We start from the raw sequence: 10,501 nt of genomic DNA, 5'->3' as shown, positions 1-10,501 counted from the left end.
TACTTTTAAAAGTCCCCTTTTTTCAGAAAATGTTTTATCAACAATAGATTCTTCATTTTTAATCACTATAGCAACCACCGGTTTCCATTTATGTCATTTTTCATCCCTAGCCAAAAGTGCGAAACTAAACTAAACTGTGGAGTGCTGGCTTACACACTCAAAAAGCTAAAAACCAAATATGAAGTTCATTTTACCTGCTTTTACAAAGGATTTCCAGGATTGTTGGATTTTCTCTTCAAGTAGGTCATTTGTTTTTCTTCAGTTTAGTCACCTCCCCCGTGTTATGGTAAAGAAACTGTATAAAACGTTTAAATGGAAAATGGTTTACTATAATTCTGCCGATTTCAAAGAATGACGGAACGAGCGTTATGCAATATAGCGCTCGGAATTAAGAAGTTGGGGTATGGAGGAACGGAATTCCAACCTCTTACGTTGTAGGAGTAGGCCGGAGCAGTACCAACCGTACCTGTTCCTTTTGTAAAAAATCCATGATTGCGAAAGTTAATCAGTTGGTCAAATCTTCGTTAAAATCATATTCCAAAAATATGGATTATTTCATATCATATGCGTTTGTTTCATTTAATGTTAATATATACACATGAAACCAACGAAATTAAGGAAACAATTCAAATAGAAATGTATAAAAATTGCAATCATACTACCCCCACCCGAACATTAAAAAATATTTGTCGCCGTGTTTAATTTATTGTACTTATACATGTATACAGTACGTACGATTTATTATATGTTTTAACAAATTATAGGTGATTACAAAGGGGAACACCAGATGGTCTGTACCCCATTATGACATTATTTGTAAAAGGAAACTTCAAAAAAAATATCTATGTTGTACGTGTTGTGCATTTTTATATCACATGCTTTTTTAAAATTGCACGAGGCAGGTGATTTTCAGGCATTATTGTTTTTATGTAATAAGAAGGTACAGCCTATCAGTTGGATCAGTGTAACATCATAAAATGAACAGATATTAAACCGGTGATTAATTCATTTAAGTTGTAATATCTATGCTTGCAAAATAGTAATCACCTTGCTTTTGCGTTTGTATGTCTGTTCGTCTGCCTATCCGTTAACACAAATAATCTTAAGGAGGTAGACCTAGGCTAAGGGACATAACTCATGAAATCAGTTATATGTTTGTATCACATTCAATTTCACCAAAGCCTATCAAGCTTTCATTTGACACAGAATGAAATCAATCAAAGTTTCTTTGATGCTTACATAACATTGATGTAAAATGCTGAATACACAACGTTCCAATGATTTTTAAAGAGTTGTGTCCTTTACCGTAGGTCTACCTCCTTAATTCGTCCAATAGATTTATGGAAGTTTGGAATCATAAGCAAGGTAACTGATAGTTGATGTTTGCAAAGTATGGGTTTGAACAGGGGGATAAATCACCGAACTCACTAACAAGTTCTTTGATCTATACTTACAGGACCTGGTAGTATGGTTGACACTTGGACTTCATCACATACCACACACTGAAGATCTTCCTGTCACACATACTCCCGGGATGGATTCCAGTTTTATACTGTCTCCGTATAACTATTTCAGCGAAGACCCTGCTATGTCTATGACCAATGCAGTAAGAATTCAAAAGACAGGTGTTAACAATGCAAGAGTACAAAGATATGGCGTAAGGAAGGGAACAGATTGCAGTACGTCACAGGACTTTCTGGATGTCGTCCTAAGACGTGACTTGTGCAATATATTTTCATGTAATTAGAATTAGGTTTCGGCTATTCATTCTACAGATGGAGAAGGAGCAAGCGATAAATAAATTGAAAAAAAAAACATTGAAACAATGCGTTAAAAATGAAGTGCTCAAAATATTTGCTTTGTCTTACATTTATCTGCGTGGTAGTCGATGAGCATTTATCGTATATCGGGTTATTTTGGCGGGCATGAAGCTTGGAGATTTTTAGGCAAAAAAATATATATTACATGTACTGAAAATTTGGCGTAATTAATTTTGGCAAATGCTAAGTGCATTGTGAGAGAAGTACATAAGCCTGGGGAAAAATTTTGCCGAATTTTTTTGGATAGTTTCAGACATCTAAAATATACCGAAAAAAGCATCTGGTCAAAATTACCGGCTTCACGGTACTTCAGCGACGTAGAGCTTTGCATGATAGAACAAATCAACCGCATGTACAATATTGGGCATGCACAAAAACTATCTCGCAAAAAAGGCGAGAAGGCCTTTAATGTAAGAAAAAGATTGTAGGTAATAACATACTACCATCTCTGTAGAACATTTTTAGACTTATTATCCTGAAAACTTTGGTACCATTCATCAGTTAACAATGTATACAAGAATCTTTCCTGCTTACCATATGTTAGATCGATAATTACAATTTTGCTATAGATAAAATACGAACTATTCAAGATCAATTCTTGTTTATTCCAGAACTTTTATATGCAATCCTGCTACTGTAACATAATAATTTCTTACAATTCTGAATAAGAAAAATCTCTGACAATTAAATGCATATACTGAGCTCTGAACAACCTTTGACAATTAATTGCATGTGCTTAGCTCTGAAAAAATATTGAATTCTCTGCTCTGACTGCCTAGCAGAGAGATTAGAACATACTACAACTATACATTGAAACATTGAAATAATAATTGAAAAACGCACTACCTTGACAGATTGTATTAATCAAGTGATAATATTTTAAAAGCATCATTTTGGAAAGAGAGCATTATTAGATTTTTAAAGCCATGAAATGTCATTTCTAGTGTTTGCAGTAATCCAACCAATTGTCCAATAAGGGTATTTTGTTTGAAAGGTCCACTATAAGACCTTTAAACAATACTTAAAAGTGTAAATTCATAACAAACGTCACAATCATCATGAAACTATATATAAAGGTGGCGTCCATTCAGAATTACAATTTTTTTAAAGAGGAGGATTCTGGGTTATTATTTCCTCATTTTTGCCTTAACCGTACACACAATTAACAAACATTTTCCAACGAAAAGAGGGAGAGGCTTCATGGACCTGCATGATAACATTAAATTTACTTCATCCTCCCCCTTTTTATAAAAAAAACAATCAGACTGGGTTGTCTTTCTTTGTCTAGTGGAAATAAAGACATGGCATAATGTAATTAACATAATCAACTTGAGAAACAATGCATTAGTTATTCGAAAACAAAATATGAATAACTTTTTTTCGATGAAACAAAGAGAAATGATCCCTTTTTCTGTAAATTCAGCGTTATGAAGGCTCAACCTGTGTTCAATTAACCTGATAACCTTTCGTCCCAAACCGGGAAGTAGCTATATATAACTATAATTCCGCGAATTGAATGAGGTTTACGGAAATTTATATAAAAGAGAGACGGCTAGGGTAAGTTAACATAAAAAGCTTCGCACTTGATGCATTTCCGATTTTCCATACATTTTCGATTATTCTGAAGTGTGATGAAGCACGATGATGATCTATTCTAATTAGTATACACTTAGTTTAATTTGTATTTATCTTCAAAGGGAAAACGAAACTGTACATATATGCTGGTTTCCTTTTTGTTGTCTTATACTTATGTTAATGATTTTTTGTTTGTTTGTTTGTTTGTTTTTTTTTTATTTTTGTTTTTTGTTCTAAACATTTATACACACGATGAGTTGATGGATTAATTCTAGCTTTTGAAAAAAGAAACTAATTCATTCGAGTATTTTGTTTATGTAAGGGCTATGGAAAACGAAAGTGCTTCATAATTTAATTCAAGAAGAATAACTAGAAGAATGGACAAGTAATGGTGTGTAATTGGATATTTTAAATTTTCATAAATGTACTGTGATTGATGTATTGATTTTTAACTAAACATTACCGGAATGTAAAGATATACTATGAGGAGTTCGTATTACCTCCCTTTTGCCGTAAAATGACCTCGGAATGCTTGAAATTTATAAAATTATTAATAAAGTAATTGAAGCAATCAAGTATTTTTTTGTTGTTTTTGTTTTGAAATCATGATTGTTTGATTTTCAAAATTCGATATTTTGCCCTATCCGCTCGTACGTTCGTTCGTTTGCCCCCACCACTTGTAATAGGTTGCCGCTTTTAAAAATCTATTATGATTGTCATAGTGCCTCTACTGCTTCGAACGGTCACTCAAAAGCTCGTACTTATTTCTTTATTTGGGTCTTTTGTTGTTAACTTTTTAATTAACTTTTTTGTGGGGGGATGGGGTCATACAAGTAATTTTTTTTCTAAACAGGGGTACATACGTTGTGTAATGTATGCATGAAGAAATTATTTTAACTTTGCTCTGTGTTTATAGTCATACACATTATTATTGTAAATTGGAACCTCCTATTAAAGTTTTTCAACATTTTTAGCCTGTTGAACTTAAGCTTAACAGCCATCTTTGCCACTTTATGTTGAGCTCGCCTACAGTACCTACTATGCGTAATCTATAACTCAAGAAGTATTTTTATAGAAAAAACTTGCATTGTGTTTATACACAATTTTAGATTCGCTTTCGTACTATGGTGAAAATTTGACATTGTAATAGTCATTTATTTGTAAGTTAATGTTGTGGACGGTACTGACTTTGGGTAATCTGGAACTCAAAAAGTATCAAACCAATGTTAGTCAAACTTTGTAGAGTGATTGTATACATCATGAAAATGTACACCTTTTATTATAGAGAAATATAGTTAAAGTTTCTTACATTTATAGCTTGTTCAACTTAACAAATTTTTGTAGTAGTATATATTTTGTAAACCACACCGTAGTTGAAAAAAATGTTTAGACTTTTAAAAAGGGGAGGGGGTGGTGACGAGTTTAAAAAGAGTAATAACCTTTTAGGTTTCTTTGATCACGGACTATATTGAAGTAAATTATTTAGTATGATATTACTCTTTCGCTGTGTCATTATATTTCTAGAGGTTTATAAAACAAAACAGAACATGATTAAGTCTTGTGTCTAGACATAAAGTCAAGGTTTTTGTACAGTGATATTATTATTGTGAATTAATGTATCAGTTAAAAAATATTTTGATATTCTTTATTGCATTGACAGTATAACATAACCTAACCACCAAACGAATGTTTTCATGTAAAGCCTAATTAAAAAGATTTATTATTTGTTATTCGCGATGTCATGTTAGCTCTCTACATATTCAAATCTTCCTTTATCAATTTGAATAGATTAAAGATATGTCGCATATGACTCTTTATCTGGTTGCTATCTTACCTTTGGAAACATGTTTGTACCATTTCTACCAAGAGATAGATTTTCATTCCGATGGAAGATGTTACACTCCCATACTGTCTATCCCTCCTTCCGAGTTCCGTTGCAATTATATGGACTCCCTAAGGATGCACATATCCGTCACAATGGACGGATTGATTTCAAATTCAAATGTGATATGTGGCTTTATAAAAATAGGACATACATTGTTAGCGATTTCCCGGGCTAATTCTTTCTTATTTCGTCTTGTAAACCACAGTTATGGTAATAAGAATTTTAAGTTTGCTCGACTGTCATTATTATCAATGTGAATAAAAAAGAAAGACTTTTTATGCGCATTTGATTTTTTTTAATGAAAAATGTAGTGATTTATTCTATAGCCTGCTGCTAATTGATTCTGTGTTATCCCTATAAAATATTCCCATTTAACTGGAACGATTGGTAAAAACTACCAAACATTTGCTTCCTTGTTTGCGATAGATTATGTTACTTGATAGCTTATTTGTAAATTTTACTTCTCACTAAACAGTCTTACCCTTGTTTCAATTGTCAAATGTTTTCGATTCATCGTATATTATAATGGTAATCAATCCGAATTTTACCTTGGACCTTAGAAGCACCGAGAGCCTGATTTCAGTCTGACAGCAAGTTAACGTGCATTACCATGGGTACACGTAATACAAGGCAAGGATCTTGTTTAGGTTCGTATCTTTAACAACAGTCTGAATAATAAATCCTAGTGGATATAAAACTGTAAAAGGCATTTTTTTTTTAAATATCAATTATATATATTCAACTTCGTCCTCTTACAGGTCATACCTGCCTCGTATTGAAGATACAATTAACTTTGTTAGCATTGAAATGCTGGACTAAAGGAAAGATAGTACATGGGACGCAATTTATAAATCACCCTTTATTTCCTATTTCGTTCCGTATTTTCATATTGAATACACAGTAAAAACGATTTTAGATTACAGTGTTTTCAACAGGTGTATTGTATATAAATTCAAAGTTGTGTTTACAATAGAGTATTTTAAACATGTCAGGCTAATATTTAGGCTTGTTTGGACACCTTCAATCCATGGGTAGTAATATCATAGCAAGCCTTTGTTCGTTTTAAATGTTATTATTAATGTCTGAGTAGATATTCTATTGTCAAACGGTACAATCACTAAATTAAAAGTCTTTGTAATAATCTGGCATAATTTAAAACACAAGCATGTTTACACTTATGTATAAAATGCTAATATTGAACATCATAATCTTTTTGTTTCTGAAAAAAAAAAAACAAAAAACAAACAAAAAAAACAAACAAAACAAAAAAAAACATAAAGTTAGTAGCAATCTTCATGAATATCAGACAGGAGGTGATTCATGCATGTCAAATCCTACAAGTTCAAAAACAGACAACATAATCTGTCTAAGTCTTGGATGATATTTCTTTTTATTTGCAAGTGTCATCGTTCTTGATTTGGTTGAATTAAGTGATAAACGAATTTGTGGTTTTCTCTAAAATACAGACCTGTCTGCAGAAAGGATTGTAGTTATATAAACATACAGCGTATGAAGATCAAATTAGAATTGTTTGCTCGGTGTTTTATTTCTTTTTTATTTCTTTTTTTTTTTGCAAAACGGAACATTTCGTCAGTAATCAGTGTCGGAATTTCAGTAATGTAAGACTTTTTGTCTTTAAATAGCGTTACATTTTGTATTTACCCCTTAAGTCGTGCATATTCACTGGATTTGTTATAAATTGTCTCTCATTTTACTGTTAGTAATGACAAAACTGGTTTCTATACATATGAGCTGTTGGTAAACTGCTTCCGTTGTATTGTACTGACGGACGGCCAGACACACAACTTTTCGCAGGGTATTACACAATAACTCACTTCTTCGTGTGGCGAGGTATGAAATGGTGTATTTTTTTCTCGCCATTTATCAACTCTTGTCCGTCTCTTACAATGACCGATACTTACCTTTGCATGACTTTAAAAGCGTAAGGCGTTTTTGAGATAAAGCCATGAAGGTTATCTGGTGCGTCATTGACGTTATCGCGTGTGTCATTATATGTGCCTACCTTTTGTTTAAAAAGATAAAGCCATATCAATAACAATTTGTCACCAAGGTAGTACACAATATTATTAGACCGATACACATAACTACTAAAACTAGACAAGTAGGTTTAAAATGATAACCTTTTTATTGTATTGACAGATTCCTACGTTGTTTTGCAGTCAAATACCTTTCTTATTGGAATAACCCAGTAGACAACTTATATTTAACTACAGTTATCGTAAAACGGTTAAACTGTCTGTTATTAATCCTACTTTTATGTCTTTTATTTTTTTGATTTTTTATATGGTCTTGATTATTGATTTGAAAGTTATGTGCATCTTGATAAAAGTTTAAAATTGGATTATATTACCCAATTTAATCGGTTCGCATTTAAATAGAAGTGTACTATGAATTATTTTATGATTATGAATTTCTTTTGTGAATACACATTGCGGCTTCTATTTGTTAACGATTTGAAGTTAATAATTTAAAGGAATTTTTTGGAAAAACTTTAAAAGCTGTGATTGTAGGAGTTGAAAAGTCTCAGAGACCATTTTTGTTACGAAACAGATGATCAGCTACATGTATGTTTTTGAGTACAGTTTTTATTTTTTTCCCTATTTTAAAAATAGGAAACATATTTTTGTGGTTATGTGGAAGGCGTTTTATATACATCCGCGATTCTTTCGAATAACCATCATGTCTGACTACCCAAAATGATTAAACACGAATATTCGACTTCTAGTAGCACCTCAAATGCACATTTTTGTTGTTTTGTTAAGACTTTTTGATATTATAGCAGTATATTCATATTGTTTTCATGGTTGATGAGACCATTTAACTGCGGTTAATACTCAGATGGTCTATATATTATATAACTTTATTGTAAAATAAACTTTTTGCTTGTTAAGCAAACAAACAGAAAATACAATATATAATCGAAACAAATTACAACGTATGTTAAGTAATTATGACTGATAAAAGACTACAAACATGTTTGTATTTGACCAATATGGACGTTACATATATCTACGCGACTCCAACGATTGTTTTATTGTTTATATAATCAACAATATGTTAGGTAATACATTCATTATCCAATTAGTTTATTGGAAGAGTCAAGCTGGTGAAAATTATAGCATTTATCATACATTAGATTAAAAAACATCATTATTTTGACAATTGAAAAAGAAATGTTTCTGACCATCTACTATTTCGCACAATTTTACAGTCTCAGTCTGAATAATAAACCACTTTTTAGGCAACATTGTCCCCATGGACTACTGCTATGGAAAGGACTTGCACAAAATTTTCTTTGTTCCTGCGTTTGATATTTCCTAAACTTAGTCCTCCTAAAACTTTAGAAGGAGTTGTACAAAAGATCTGGCCAAAACGAAATGTCGTTCAAAGTTTACAATTAGGTCACCTATATTTGCAATACACTCTTGTGTAAAGATAAATAAGATATCATAAGTAGAACGAGCCAAAATAACACAGGACATTGTTCCTTTGGACATTGAAGCCCTATTTGTTTTCATAAATTACACGTCTTAACAGTAAAATACTTTGACACATTGTCGGTGTACCTCTTAATTATCATTTTCAAACTTGTATGTGATTTTAAAAAAGTCCATACTTTGAAATTGAAGTTAACTGGGTTTGTTGAATAGTAATTTGGTTTAAATGAAAACAAACCTATATAGTTTAACATTCTGATGTATAATTAGGCACAATTCTTAAGTTTGAAACACGTGTACAGCATATTGAAATTTGCAATACATGATTTGTATTACAAAGTTCCAGGTAAATTTTGTACAAAAGCACCTAAGCTTCATTCCTTGTACTATAAATGGTAGAACATCTTGGTGATGGATTTTTATTCCTATAGTTTTTGTTTTGAGTACTTCTTGTATATAATAAAGTTTGGATTTATATTTTATATATCTTTGATTTTAATGCTACTGTTGAGTTGTTACTCCTTGAAATAAGTGTACATCATATCGAAATTTGCAATATATATGATTAGTATTTTTAATCCAATACAAATGATATGTATACGCACGCACATCTGTTCACATATCACAGTTAATTGAAATAAGCAACATCTGTGTTAGTATAAATGGACACGCCGTTGAGTTAATATTATCTTATACACAAAGAGAGAACAATTCATATTAAAGAAATATGGAACGACTCAAGTCTGTTTTCGATATAAATAACATTTTGATTTATGATAACTCATGTCTGGTTAGCCGACTAGGACGAGCATTATATGAACAGCAGCGAAGTCATAATTAAAAACACAAAACAACATGTTTTCTTTTATAGGTACTTATACCGCACTCAACGAAGTATATAAGTCAAACCGTCAATACATCTATCCGTATCTCCGTCAATTTATTTCAACTCCTCTAAACTTATTGAACAGATTTTTTACAAAATTAATAGGTAATATGGGTGAAGGCATTGCCTAAATCAGCGAGTGCCGTGAGCACTATCATACATGTTCCGTCTCTGCGAGACTCGTAAAAATAATAATGGACATTACAAAGAGGGGGTCGACCCGAATGAAAATTTTAGCTTCGCAAGTGCAATATTTTTGTTTATATTTAACCAGCAAGCAAGATCAATATTTCTATTTGAAAATCTGTCTTGTTAATTAATTGGGGAGTTTTTTTTTCAATAAATGAATAACTTGAAAAATTTTTTCCCCAAAATTCCAATCCCATACCCCACTATTCCCTCGCTCTACAAATGGTCAATAACTTCATAGCACTTCGCAATACTTTACATTTTTTATCCTTAAGGGCATCTCTAGCAACATCCATATCAGTTTTGGCCTGTCAGATCAATCTGTACAGATACCGGAAATATCACAGTTCTCCACGGATAGTGGGATCATGTGACGTAAACAAAATTCAGACGACAGCTGTAAAGTCCAAACAAGAAAATGATTGCCTTTCCTACCTTAGAAAAGCTATGCTTCGATTTTGATATTATAATCGGAGTTATGTTTTTCCGAGGCGGGTTAGGTTCTTGACAATAGCAGCAGTGGAACAGCGGATACACGTACGTACATCCACGTGTTTTCCGATTTTTTTATAAACATAACATTCACTTCTTTAAAAAAGTAAAACAAATTAGAAAAGACTTGAAAACTATCAGAGAAGGTGAATCTATTTTTACTGAAGCGTGATCTTTACCAATATTTTTTTATTTG

At 31.9% G+C, this 10,501-nt stretch overlaps 1 protein-coding gene across 8 annotated transcripts in view; it reads left to right on the top strand.

Moving 5' to 3' along the window:
- LOC148607670 (putative amine oxidase [copper-containing]) overlaps positions 1–10,501 on the top strand; it is a 39,776-nt gene that overhangs the window by 7,066 nt on the left and 22,209 nt on the right. For 5 of the 8 annotated variants that reach the window (XM_088546916.1, XM_088546912.1, XM_088546913.1 and 2 more), the window contains exon 3: positions 1,457–3,377. In XM_088546916.1, coding sequence (XP_088403042.1) covers positions 1,457–1,747 — 291 coding nt within the window. In that variant the 3' untranslated portion in view covers positions 1,748–3,377. Of the gene's footprint in view, positions 1–1,456; positions 3,378–5,840; positions 5,928–10,501 lie in introns of all 8 variants that reach the window. The other 3 variants (XM_088546914.1, XM_088546915.1, XM_088546918.1) reach the window with 1 other exon arrangement.

The sequence above is a fragment of the Perna viridis genome, chromosome 9 (genome assembly GCF_037379345.1).
Source record: "Perna viridis isolate PV_CMFRI_1.1 ecotype Kerala chromosome 9, ASM3737934v1, whole genome shotgun sequence".
Taxonomy (NCBI): Eukaryota; Metazoa; Mollusca; class Bivalvia; order Mytilida; family Mytilidae; genus Perna; species Perna viridis.
This window is presented reverse-complemented; position numbering and strand designations above follow the sequence as displayed.